The following is a 13,446-nucleotide window of genomic DNA, read 5'->3' as shown; positions in this document are numbered from 1 at the left end:
ATGAAGATGTTCAAGTTCTCTTCGGCAGCGACAAGGTTGGACAGGATCAAGAATGAGTCTATCAGAGGGACAACACATGCTAGAGGTTTTGGAAGGAACGTTAGAGAAGCCAGGCTGAGATGTTTCGGACATGTAAGGAGGAGGGATTGTGAATATATTGGTAGACGGACACTGGTAAAAGGGGAGCCAGGCAGGACATCTAGAGGAAGACCAAAGAGCAGATTTATGGACGTGGCGAAAGAAAGTATGAAGTTAGTTTGTGTGAGAGAAGAGCATACGGAGAATAGGGTTAGACAGAGAAGGTTTAAACGCGGTGGCAAGGAAAAGGCGAAAGGAAAAGAAGTGTAAAACACTCAAGAACAAGGGGTACCTTTTTAAAGCTAAATTGTTTATTGATGGAGTGATTGTTTTACTCGTCAGTCATAACTACTTGTGTCAACAGGCATGAACACAGTACTTCCTCATCGCTCGTTCCAAAATGAAAACCCTGATCACACTGACTGCATATGAAAATATATGAATTTGGTTGAATTTGACCACTTCGAAATCTAGATAAGCCACAGTACAATGTATACATACATCATTGTTTTGTTGTACATGAGAGAGAAGGCCGAGGTTAAACTCAAATGTCTTAATTGAAACGACCCTACTGCTAAAACAAACGAGGAAACACTGACAGAGCTTGAGATTTGACATTTGTCCGGGTGCCTCATAAGTTAAGACGGAAAACATTATCACAGCTGCTGTTTTACAGTAACTCGTTGCCCCTCGATCACTTCATGTTGGCGACAAAATCTTCGCCCTTCTTGATAGAGCCCTTCAGCTCGCCCATGGCATCGGCCACCAGCTTCTCCTCGAAGGCCGAGAGCTTGCCCAGCCCAAGGTTCTTCTCGATGCCGTTCTTCCCGAGCAGGAGAGGCGTGGAGAAGTACTTACACTCCGTCTCCTCAGACCTGACGAAAGCGCATTCTACCACTCCCTCTTTGCCGTTCATGGCATCCAGGACAGAGAAGGTAAAGCGCGCGCCTGCATAAGCCATGGAGAGGGTGGCGGATCCGGCGCCGGCCTTGGCCTTCACCACCTCCGTGCCGGCCTCCTGGATCCTGCCGGTCAGGGCGGACAGCTGGTCGGCGGGGAACTCGACTTTGGGCGTGCATTGAGAAATGAGGGGGATGATGGTCTTCCCCGCGTGACCTCCGATCACCGGCACGTTGACGCGAGCGGGATCGAGACCTTTGAGCTCTGCGACGAAGGTGTTCGCTCTGACAATGTCCAGGGTGGTGACGCCGAACACTTTGTTGGGGTTGTAAACTCCGTGCTTCTTCATGACCTCCGATGTGATCGGTATGGTGGAGTTGACGGGGTTGGCGATGATGCAGATCATGGCTTCGGGGCAGTTGCGGGCGCAGGCATCGGCCAATGTGGCTACGATGGTGGCGTTGGTGTTGAAAAGGTCGTCGCGGGTCATGCCGGGCTTCCGGGGCACACCGGCGGGAATCACCACGACCTCGCAGCCCTGAAGCGCAGCGTCGAGCTGGTCGGGACCCATGTGGCCGGTCACCTGGGCCCGGGTCTCGATGTGGCTAAGATCCGCGGCCACCCCGGGGGTGTGGGCGATATCATACAGGGAGAGGTGACTCACCAGGGGGCTATTCTTGAGGAGCAGGGAGAGCGGCTGGCCTATGCCGCCTGACGCTCCTAGCACCGCCACCTTCGCGTTGTTCTGTGCCGAGGTGGACAAGCTCCGGGCGAGGCTGATGCTGGGTCTCACTGCGCGGGAAAACATCTTGCTTCTGTTTCTTTCTTGCTTTCTTTCCTGGTGGTTTTAAAAACAAACGTTACCCGAAGAGCCCCTCTCCTCTATGACACCAATGTCCTTTAGCCGAGAGCGAACCGGAAGACACGTGAAACGTCATACGTCGGAGATTATAGTCGTGCAGCTTTACGTCAAGTTGCGTCATCACGTACGTGTACGTCGTCGTTTTTATCCGGGGCTTCTTCTCCGAGGAAAACAAAGCCTGCTAATACTCGAATACGTTGAATTAGCCCTGTTTGTAGTGTCGTTATCTTACTCGTTCGTGTACGGCATTGCAGCGGGACGATATATACGGGTACGGCACGCACGAAGTCACCGCATTGCCCTTGTGTGAGGTAAAGGTTTTCCTTACCGTTAGTTTTGGTGTGCTAAAGCAGCTAGCACCGTCAAATGAACGCCGTCTATTTGCTGGAGTTAAGCTAAGCGTTCCTCTCAGCCCGTGTCCTAACAATAGCAACAACAGGTATTGTTTGTGGAGGTTCTCAGTCATCCACTTTATGGTGAATTCTTGTCGAAATATTCTCGTCTTGGCAACTGGACTTGAATTTCTTCACTTGAAGACGTTTCACCCCTTATCCGCATTAGCATAACAACCCCCACCCCCCTTACTCTTAGTTTCTGCAGATCGACTCTTTCATTTACACGCCACCATAACCTTGACTCAGCCTAAACCATGGCAGTTATAATCGGAAACTCCCTGAAGAAACCTCTCGGATGAAGGGTGAAAAGTCTTCATGTGAAGAAACTCAAGTCCTGTTGCCAACACATGAAGCTTTGGACAGGAACAGGTATTGCTGTTGATAGGGTTTGCATGTCTCTCTGTACAGTTTAACTTGTTTGCTTCTGGATTTCAGGCCCCAACTCACTAGTGAGGTTAATGTTAGCTCTTGGGTTTACTTCTTCACGATATTTATTTTTATCCCTGCGAAACGATCCGAAATACTTGTTAAAAAAAGCCAAACAACAAGAGACTTCATAGGATAGAGCTTGTCTATTTCATTTTTTTCCTTCCAGTTGCCAAGTACACTTACATATTGAGTTTAGTTAAATGGAAACCTGATAAATTACACAAAGAAGGCTCAATGTCATGTTTTTGACATTGCACATCAAAAGTTTTGAATTTATAATAATATCACTTGTCCCTGTGAAATGTCAAAGTTTTTAAGAGCAGTTAAGCATGAAATTGACCCGCTCTTCCTTTCTGCAGTGGGAAATTTGAAGCTCCACAAGCTCCACTAATGCTACATCACCATTAAGGATACTTCCTGTAAGTATTAACTACATATTTTTAATCTTGACTCGTATCAAGGAATCTTTGATATCCAAGTGGCTTACAGTTGACAAGTCAATCTATGATTTAGAGTCAACAAGTGGTAATTTGATGTGATTAAACTTTTATTTTTTAATTCTTATTCCTGCTCCATTCAAACATTTCACGCAACTCTCCTTTATCTGCAGAACATCTTGAGGATGGCTAGTTGTGGGGAGGTAGACCACTCCGTTAGCTCACTTCCATCCAGTAAGAAAGGCGGCAACAGTGGCGGCGGAGGCGGGAACAGCGCGGATTCGTCGTGTTCTGGCTCCAGCAACTCATCTCCGGCACTGTCCGTACCAGAGTGTGCCATCTGTCTGCAGAGCTGCGTGCACCCCGTGCAGCTGCCATGCCATCACGTCTTCTGTTTCCTGTGTGTGAAGGGAGCATCCTGGCAGAGTAAGCGCTGTGCTCTCTGCAGACAAGAAGTGCCAGATGACTTCCTGGAAAGGCCGACACTTCTCTCTCCAGATGAGCTGAAAGCATCAGCAGGGGGTCGGGGTGGGGCAACAAGTGATCACGCCTGGTATTACGAAGGCCGTAACGGTTGGTGGCAGTACGACGAGCGAACCAGTCGTGAGCTGGAGGACGCTTTTTCCAAGGGCAAGAAAACAGCCGAAATGCTGATTGCTGGCTTTTTGTATGTAGCTGACCTTGAGAACATGGTGCAGTACAGGCGCAATGAACATGGTCGCAGGCGTAAAATGAAGAGGGACGTTTTGGATATGCCCAAAAAAGGCGTGGCAGGACTGCGGTTGGACAGCGAGGGCGTCATCGGGGCTGTCGGAGCAGCAGGTAGAGAAAACTCTGCCGACGGGGCCGATACTGCCGCAGTCAATGTACAACAAATGGCTACAGCGATCGCTACCGTCACAGCACTTCCAGCCACCGCAAGACCCCCCACTTCGCTTGGTGGTCAGCCAAGAAGCAGCCCCTCTCTGGAAGATGCATTTTCTCTGCTGCAAATCAGCCCCAGGCCCGCACCTTCTCAGGAAAGATCTGAGGCCGGCGAGGGAGAGGAGGAAGACGAGGAAGAGTCTTCGCCCTCTGGTTCCTCTGACCGTCACACCTCCGTGGAGGACTCCGGCTCCGGTGACTGGAGTGACGACGAGGAAGATGATGACGACGACGACGGAGACGAGGGCGGGGATGGAGAGCGCGTCGAGCCTTGGGAGGATCGGTCCAGGAGACAAAGACTGAATCGAGAGGACAGAGCCCCACCTGGCGCAGAGTCCACCTCTCCCCCTTCCTCATCCAGTAGTAGGGGAAGATCCAGAATGCCTGACGGCCAGTGCACAGTGACTGAAGTGTAGAGTCATCACAACGCCATCGTCACCATCATATTGAAGCCTTTCTGTCACTAAATGACTATGTTCCATTCCATTAATTTATTCCTTCCTTTGTGCTGTCATTTCTTGTGTCACAGATCAGATGTGAAGGGACTACTTGATAATAGAGAAATGAAGCGTCAAAACGAATATGATCATGTTTTTAAGTATCGGATTAAAGGCAAAATGCGGTTCAATTTCGGCTCCCAGTTCTTCGGATGTCGGCACAGTAAATGAACGATTGGTTTGTATGTTTCTGTAAATACCGAGCAAACAGAAGTTTTAATCTCGCACTGAGCCCAGAGGTCGACTGATGGAAAGGGCATGTTGTAAAATCCTGGATTCGTAAGTGTCTATTGAGAACCTTGTGCGCGATGGATGTAACAAACAGGCGGTGTTCAGCTGAAGATCGGTCAGTTTGCACACCTGCAGTAATGTGAGTTGGTTATTTTTAAGAGAAGTAGACAGTAAAGAGCTTTCAGAAGTTCAAACTGGATCTGTGACATGAAGTAATAAAGCACGAACGGGGCTTCACTTCCAGTAATGGAACTGAAACATTACCATCATGAACGGTTGCATTCTAATCCCATTATAACTCTCTCAGCTAACATAGCACCCAGAAATGAGCTTTTCCAGCTCATCATCTGACCACCGAGTCCTATATAACTTTACTCCCAAATGTCACTTAACGGAATTTCCTAACTTGAGATTTAACTGATCAAGCCTTTCCCAAAAATTAACATTTAAGCTTCTGCCAATTGTTATTTTGAATTAACTTGCTCAGTAAGCCTTTTAAATTCCCTATTTCAAAGTATTTGAGCACTCCATTTACTTTGAATATTCAGTAACATTGCTTCCCTAATGAGGATTCAACTTCACATTGATTGAAACTAAAGTATGGTTATTTGTTAAAAGATCAACTTAAAGGAATATTATCTGTTAAAATTGTTTTAGGCTTCCTGTCTTGAAATGATTGGAAGTTTATTGTGAAGTGTCTTCCTTAAGAAAAAAAATTAAAAATCAATGTTGTGGCCTCATGATGAAGTATTCACAATTGATGTATCACTTGGGTATTGTGATTTGTGCATGTTTGAAGGGAGAGTTATTTAAAAACTACTGGTTGGCAAGAATGTAAGAATTGATCTTTGGGTTTACTTTAAGTAAATGTTTTTTTTTTTTTTTTTTTGTTCTGGCTTTGCTTACGGTTGTAAATTTGTGTGACGTAAGGCAGTAAGCGAACACTATGCCATAGCAATTGGCCATTCTGCAGTTGTTTTTTTTATATTTCCTCTGTGCTTACATCACCTCAGTTGTGGACTTACCATCCCTAAAAAAATAAAACTTATGACACTTTGCTTGGCATTTTTTACATGGTTTGGAATTTACAAATAAATGTTCATTTTGCCATCCTAAATGATTAATGAGTCTATTGTGTGTTAAAGCATCTCATTTGTCCTCTTGACCAAATTTTAGAAGTTTGGTGTTGTATGTCAGAGATTAACAATGGATCCTTGCAAACTGTAAAGATATTAAAACATTCTCTGCACAAGTCTTTTAACGATTAGGAAAATACCAGGAGTAACATACTCTCAAATGAAAGAATACCCAATGTTCAGTGTTTCTGAGCATTTATCCAAAAAAACATTGGTTTAACTAAAACTTTAGATTCTTGTTTTCATTATGTATGTACCCCAATTGCAATGAAGTTGGGACATTGTGTAAAATGTAAATAAAAACAGAATACAATGATTTGCAAATCACAACCAATATCCAGTTGAATTCACTCCAAAGAGAATATATTTAATACTGAAATACTGATAACTTAATGTTCGTTTGCAAAATATTCAGTCATGTTGAATTCAATGGTTGCAAAAAAAGCGGGGACAGAGGCAACAAAAGACTGGGGAAGTTGAGAAATGCTCAAAAAACAGCTGTTTGGAATTTTCCACAGGTGAATTGGAAACGGATGAGCGTCATAATATGGCATAGAAGGAGCATCCAAAAGGCTCCCTTCTTCACAAGCAAGGATGGGGCAAGGTTCCCCACATCGCGAACGACTGCGTGAGCAAAGCAGTTTAAGAACATTTCTCAATGCACAATTGAAAGGAATTTAGGGATTTCATCATCTGTGGTCCATAACATCATTAAAAAATTTAGAGAAATCTCTGCGCAAGCGGCAAGGATGAAAACCAATATTGAATGCCTCCGACAGTTCTGCATTGAAAACCGGCAAAGGATACTGCCAACAGGGCTCATGAACACTTCAGAAAACCAATGTCAGTTAATACAGTTTGTCGCTGCATCTACAAATGCAAGTTAAAACTGTACCATGCAAAGGGAAAGCCATACGTCAACGACACCCAGAAACACCACTGGCTTCTCAGGGCTCGCGTTTGCTGTGGTCTGATGAGTCTACATTTCAAATAGTTTTTGGAAATAATGGACATGTCCTCCAGCTAAAGAGGAAAAGGACCATCCAGATTATTATCAGCGCAAAAGACAGCATCTGTAATGTATGGGGATTTGTCAATGCCCACGGCAGTTTGCACATCTGTGAAGGCACGATTGGTGCTGAAAGATACATACAGGTTTTGGAGGAACATGCGATGCCGTTCAAATGCAGCTTTTTCAGAGACGTCCCCGCCTATTTCAGCAAGACAACGCCAAGCCACATTCTGCACGCATTACAACAGCGTTGCTTCGTAATAAAAGTGTGTGGTTACTAGACCGGCCTGCCTGCCGTCCAGATTTGTCTCTATTGAAAACGTGTGGCGCATTATGAAGCACGAATACAACAGAGACCCCAGACTCTTAAGCAAGTGACATTGTACATAAAGCAAGAATAGGAAGGAATTCCACTTACAGAACTTTTGTCCAAGCGTTTTTGGATTGTGTTGCAGGCACCAAACTCAAAATGAGTGAATACTTGGAAAAAACATTAAAGTCTATCAGTTTGATCATTAAATATCTTTGTAGTGAATTCAACTGAATATTGGTTGAAAACTATTTGCAAAATATTGTATTCTGTTTTTATTATTAACGTTCCAACTTCATTGGAATTGGGGTTTGTATAAGTCAGAATTCCATATAAGGATTAAGAAGCTTTTTGATCACGTTTGGTCATTGCAGGTGTCTAGTATTTTAATTTTAATCACAGCAAAGGTAAACACTTGAGCAGTGTGTGAGGCCACGTGACTGATCTACCAAACAGACGATAATTCACTAGCTTGTTCCTCTAATATGGGATTTGACCTATTCTTTAATTTCTGCCTGCTTGCATGTGAACTCCCCTTTGGCTATTGTGTAAACTGAGACTGGGTAAGCATTCTCATTTATTCTAGTGTCCCAGCTTTTGCATTGGAAAAGCACTGAATCCTGTGATTCAGCGGATTAATCAGGGATCAAAAAAAAAGAAAACAAGCGACACACCACGAGTGAAGACTTCCAATATCGATATATTTGATCTAAGCAGAAAATAGGTTGAAGATGACAATAGTAAGGTGTTGTTTTAGATACTGCACAAACGTCTGTCCCTCGAGCTTGTAATGCATCAGTATACACAATGCTGCTGCTTGTCTGTGTCGGAAAATCAGAATTATATTTTCAGGGAGCTGCTGCTAGCGACAAAACAGAAAACGGCTTCCTGTTTTCATTAAATTACAACGTGGAACAAAGTGGCTTATTTTCAACAGTTTCACTGAACTTTATTTGGCACACTGAGTCAGTGTTAATCCTTGACGTGACCTTTCCTCTCCGAGCACGATTAGCGTGTCTTTGCAGCAGCTGAGACGCACTGGCATCCACTGCAGAAACCGACAAATGTGCTGCTGTGCCGCTCTCAGTCATTTCCCGCCAGAGAGCGTTTTCCAGAAATGTGTTGGACATCCTCTGTTGATCTCATTTGTGTTTGAACTTGCTTGCCAATGACTGCAGGTTGGCAGGAGCACCCCACACGGTCCCGAATATATTCTTCTCTGCCCTGAGAGCTTCCAGTAGAGGGAGCTCTCTCCCTGACAAAACAACCTTCTTCACAGCTCGGATGACTGGCGGAGGCCCATTCGTGTACTGGCTGAGCCAGTTTTCGGTCTGTTCCAGGAAAGTCTCTTGACCTACCTCGCCCGGAGGGACCTCTAACACTCCATCTACCAATCCAATTTGAACGCCAAACTCGGGGTTGACTTTCAGAGCACCGCCGAGCAACTTCAGGGAATTTTGGCTTCCTACGACGCGCGCGAGCCGCGCAGCTCCACCCCAGCCTGGGACCAGACCCATGTGTTTGTGGACGAACTGGATCACACTGCCGGAAGCCATTAATCTACGAGGCAGGTGGAAAAAAAACAAGTTGACATTCTGCGAGATGAGGCCCATTCCTTTACTTATTTGATGGTATAAGACTACCTGAAATCACAGGCAGTGGTCAGCTCTGCACCTCCTCCTAGCGCTCGCCCCTCAACCAGAGCGACAGATAGCAAAGGCAGCCTGTACTGAGACGACAGGAAGTTCTTTTGCATTAATATTTAAAAGCTATAATCCTACCATACTATGCGGATACCTAATAAGTCAGGGGCAGGCAATTATTTTGGCTGGCGGGCCAAATTTCTTTTTCAATTTTTATGTGCGGGCCAACTGGGTATCATGGAATTTGAACAAAATGAAAATTGAAATCTAAATCTTTAAATTTTTGGGCATTTTATTTCAATTATGAAATCGTTAATGATCGTATAAATGTACCAAAATTATTATGTATTATTATTATTATTATTTGTATGTAATCATCCATACAAAATTCAACTAAATTTAAAAAATTAGAAAAGATAAAAATTAAAAAAAATTATCCGGGCTGGATAAAAAAAGCAAAACTGGACGGATGTGGCTCGCGGGCCGTAAAATGCCGGGTCTGTAACAAGTGATGGCGATATATGACAGTTCTCACCTGAGCAGTCTAGTAAGAGTATTCTGCATAAACATGCACATCTTCATCCCATCCTATACAAAAATAAAAACATTTATAGATGTCTTGGTGATGCAGGCAGGCAGAGGAACAGAATTCTGACGCTTGTGCCACGTTCGTACCTGAGGGTTAGATATTGCTTTGACAGCATTAAGATCCGATCCAGAGCAGAAGGTTCCAGCAGCACCCAGGAGGATGAGGCCTTTTCCATCCGTCCAGTTCTCCAGTTGGCTCACCTTCTCCTCCAGATCCACCATCATACTGCCTGAGGTGAAAGTAAAACCGCCGTAATATATCACATGCTGTTTTCTAATAAGACCTGCCTGTGGACGATCGAGTGACCGCTGTGACGGGCCAGACATCTATACCAAAGAAATACCGTTGTTCTTGACAATTCTACCTTAGCAGGACCCCCAAATGTACTTTGACATAAAAGTACAGCTTTTTTTTTCAATATACCAAAAGGGAGACTGACACAAAATAATAACACACAAAACTGTAGAATTGATATCCAAGAAAAACAGTTGAAATAAACCTTCGATTAGCATTTTCGACACTGTTTAGCTTTTTCTTGAAACAAAGTTAACATGAAATGGATGGGGCAAGATTTACAAGGATAACATTCTGAAAACGTAGAACAAAAAATTCAGTTTGGAATTTCATGAAACAACATTTCGGGCTTTTTCACAATGTCCAGGCATAGCACGTAACCACCCATCGATGAAGGTCTTATCCCAACCTTCAGGTCTCACCTTAGGTGCTACCATGTTTTCAAACAACACGCTCTGCAGTGTAAGTTGTTTAACAGTCTATTTTATTCTCATAGCAAAATACTCTCATCCGTTTCCACAAAAATATCCAATGCTACCTTACCGGAGAAGGCATTCATGCGGGAGGGGTTGTTGATGGTAAGCACAGCAATGCCAGACTCCTTTTTAAGCAGATCAATAGAGCCTCCAGGAAACGCCTGCAGCTTCTCTCTGATCTCCTCTTGGTGGAAGCCATCAATGCCTGAATAAACACAGCCACTCCTATGTCTCTGCAGCAGCCTTGGAGAGGGAAGATTTATACAGTTTCCAAAGTAAAAACAATCCTGGATCTAATCCCCCGATTTAGATTAAGAAGAAAAAAAAATTAACCTCAAATAAAGACACACACAAAGAGAAATATCGCAACCAGCTTCTGAAAGTAAATGCATCGGTAATGGTATTAGCAATATTACACAGGTTTTTGTATGCAATGATGAATCCACAAAACAGAATGTGAATATGTGTATTTAAGAATAAGATAAGGACATGAATGAGGATAAGAATGAGAACAAATTTATTTATCCCGAAGGAAATTGTTGTGCCAGAGTTTCAAGTAAAACATAACAATAATAAATAATAGTAGGAAATTGTATAGACGGTTAAAAAAAAGGGGGGGGGGGGTGAGAATAAGAAATACAAATAAAACAGTTAAGTGTCAAAGTCAAGGCTATAAAGTGTTTTAGGGTCTTTATTTAAGGTCTTATTTAAGGTTTACAGTAACTGTATGCTCAACTATTTTATGATGATCATAACTGAGATGGAAAAAGTCACCATACTGTGATACATACATCTGTAAAAATCAATATGGAAGACACTGTGATAACTCTAGAGATGTTTATGCTACACTTGGATATTTTGTTCTTCCAGCATTAAAAACCTTGTGATAAACAATAGAAGTAAGTTCAATTACCTGGCCCAGGTTACAGAGTTGCTAGTGATCTGGAGAAAATGTCGCTTCATTGCACAGATGACCATCCTGTCACAGTAAAAATATTCAAATTTTCCTTCAAAGAACAAAATTCTACTACCTTAAGAGTTGTAATTTTAGTGAGAAAGAGGGGTTGTGCTAACAGAAATGGGGGGAATCAACGTTTTTCCATAAAGATATACCTTCTAAGTGGAGATAAAATAGTAACGACATAGCAGAGCCGTTGTGTTTTCAATCACACTTGACTAACAATAGCTAAAGTTCATTAAGCACCACAAAGAACTAAAAAGGGGACAATGTTATTGCACAGTAGGATTTTCAACCACATAGCATAGCAACAGAAATAAAGGATGCTATGGTAAATCAATTAAAAATAAAAACGTGTCTGCGACAAGAGACCATATTATTACATGCACGATTGATAAAACCATGCCTGTATTTCACAGACGACTATTTACGCATACACGTCTTTCTTGCTGCAACCTCTAAGAGAGAAAGATATTTCAGTCGTTTCAATAGATATGTAGTTTCAATAGATAATATTTCAACAGTTTTAACGGGCCTGTTTAAACAGTGTAACGCGATTTTACACGTATTACAGAGAGAAGAGGTTAGAACTGTGCTGCCAATGCGGAACTTATTTTCGCAAGATGCAATACCAACCTTGACATGCGAGCAGTGTTACATTGAAATGCTTCCCCCGGAAACAACAGCCGCAACAACGCCACTACATTCGTTCCGTTTACGCGACCGTTTATTGGCAACGAAGCGAAAACATTCATCCATAAATGCCTTTGCCCAGATCCAGTACTATCTAAATATGTTATAATATGTAAGAATTGAATTAACCGTCCTAATCATAAGCTCTTAAAATGGAGTTCACTATTTCTTCCACAGGGAGGCAAAATACCGATGGCTCAGGAGTTATTTGTGCCACATTGAAAATAGAAATCAACGAGTGACTTGAGACGTGCTTTTAATCCTTTTTTTTGACCTTGAACGAAGAATATGTAAAGTCATTGTGAAAGAAATTAGTAACAGATATGGCACAAGTAAAGGAGTGGATGTAAAAGTTGGAATAGATTGCAAATACAAGTGCCTCCTCCATCTTCTGCCACTAATCCTGCACTCCCTATCCCAGCTATCTAAGGCGAGAGGCAGGGTACAACCTGGACCGGTCCTCAGGCAACCGCAGGGCCACATACATAGTCAATTCACTAATTGGGGGCAATTTTCCCAATATTTTCACAATCAACCTGCTGCATTGGACTGTGGTAGGAAACCAGAGAACATGCAAACTTATCACAGAAAGGTCCCCTTGTCAGAATCGAACCAGGGTCCTTCGTGCCGTGAGGCCAAAGTGCAAACCGCAACTTTGCCGTGCCGCCACAAGTACCTCAAAAAAAAAATAAAACAAGTATAGGAACTGTGTAAACTGACTTGTTTCTTTCCACCTCAGCTGCCGGACTGTGAGATCTGCTTTTTGTCTGTCATACCTTTGTAAACACGGTGGAGAGGGACCACAAACATGTCCTTATTCAGTAGTCCGAGGAGACAGCTTTGATCAACCCCCACGACTTATTATAAAGAGTTACTGCAGACGCAAGACGGTCGTCTCAGCAGGGTCAACTGGCTGATCGTCAAGCAAAAACATCTCGACTAGATGTACGATTAGCTTTTTAATTCTAACAGTTGTGACCCTGTGAATAATGCTGTCGGCATTACCAGTTCTATTCGTCACATGAAGTCATGCGCTGAAGTTTTTTTTTTTTTGTTTAACAGCTTGCAAAGTAAAAGAATGAAAAATGTAAACTCCACAGTTTGTTTTCACAATAAATGGTTACTGTTGTATTAAACAAGGATGGGTTCATTTGTGTTTGGGATTACAGATACTAATATCTGTGCCGGAGCCCTGAAATCACTCTGAGGCAAAATCTGGATGTTTTTTAATCCTTTTTTTTTTTTTTTTCTAGAATTTCAGCCCATTTTAAGTACGATGCCCCCAAGATATGGAAAATTCATTCACATCTTTTGGCGAGGAACTGTACAAACTGTAAAAACACAGACTTATTCATTTAGCTAGCATTGGTGGACATACAGACACGTTCTACCATTCACTCCCTCAGTCACACATCTGGACAATTCTGGGGTAATTAACCTTCTGCATGTTTCGTGGCTATGGGAGGAAACCGGAGAACGGCGAGGAAACCCACGCAGACACATTGAAAACATGCAAACCCCACACAGAAAGCCACGACCCCGAGAATCAAACAAGGAACCTGCTTGCACCACTGTGCCACCT

The 13,446-nt window shown here is 43.1% G+C and overlaps 3 protein-coding genes across 6 annotated transcripts; 1 reads left to right on the top strand and 2 right to left on the bottom strand.

The window, feature by feature from the left end:
- Positions 1–371: 371 nt before the first annotated feature.
- mdh2 (malate dehydrogenase 2, NAD (mitochondrial)) lies at positions 372–1,912 on the bottom strand. Its single transcript, XM_086154526.1, has one exon. It carries the CDS (start codon positions 1,784–1,786, stop codon positions 773–775), a length of 1,014 nt encoding a protein of 337 aa, XP_086010652.1. The 5' UTR covers positions 1,787–1,912; the 3' UTR covers positions 372–772.
- Positions 1,913–1,988: 76 nt separating this feature from the next.
- On the top strand, positions 1,989–5,870 carry LOC147229224 (E3 ubiquitin-protein ligase rnf146-like). 3 transcript variants are annotated; one of them, XM_086154525.1, is made up of 3 exons: positions 1,989–2,111; positions 3,024–3,083; positions 3,275–5,870. In XM_086154525.1, exon 3 carries the CDS (start codon positions 3,287–3,289, stop codon positions 4,439–4,441), a length of 1,155 nt encoding a protein of 384 aa, XP_086010651.1. In that variant the 5' UTR covers positions 1,989–2,111; positions 3,024–3,083; positions 3,275–3,286; the 3' UTR covers positions 4,442–5,870. The 3 variants fall into 3 exon arrangements, with proteins under 3 accessions (XP_086010651.1, XP_086010649.1, XP_086010650.1); XM_086154523.1 differs by having other exon boundaries at positions 1,989–2,151; XM_086154524.1 differs by having other exon boundaries at positions 1,989–2,604.
- A 2,021-nt stretch (positions 5,871–7,891) lies between these two features.
- On the bottom strand, positions 7,892–11,819 carry echdc1 (enoyl CoA hydratase domain containing 1). 2 transcript variants are annotated; one of them, XM_086154527.1, is made up of 7 exons: positions 11,808–11,819; positions 11,127–11,192; positions 10,281–10,456; positions 9,530–9,672; positions 9,390–9,442; positions 8,855–8,935; positions 7,892–8,771 (listed from the first exon to the last, which is right to left on the bottom strand). In XM_086154527.1, the coding sequence occupies exons 1-7, from the start codon at positions 11,813–11,815 to the stop codon at positions 8,354–8,356; spliced, it is 945 nt and encodes a 314-aa protein (XP_086010653.1). In that variant the 5' UTR covers positions 11,816–11,819; the 3' UTR covers positions 7,892–8,353. The 2 variants fall into 2 exon arrangements, with proteins under 2 accessions (XP_086010653.1, XP_086010654.1); XM_086154528.1 differs by lacking the exon at positions 11,808–11,819 and adding an exon at positions 11,327–11,797.
- Between the last annotated feature and the right edge of the window lie 1,627 nt (positions 11,820–13,446).

Source organism: Fistularia commersonii, chromosome 11, assembly GCF_037954325.1.
Source record: "Fistularia commersonii isolate RoL2024-O1a breed Wild chromosome 11, RoL_Fcom_v1.0, whole genome shotgun sequence".
Taxonomy (NCBI): Eukaryota; Metazoa; Chordata; class Actinopteri; order Syngnathiformes; family Fistulariidae; genus Fistularia; species Fistularia commersonii.
This window is presented reverse-complemented; position numbering and strand designations above follow the sequence as displayed.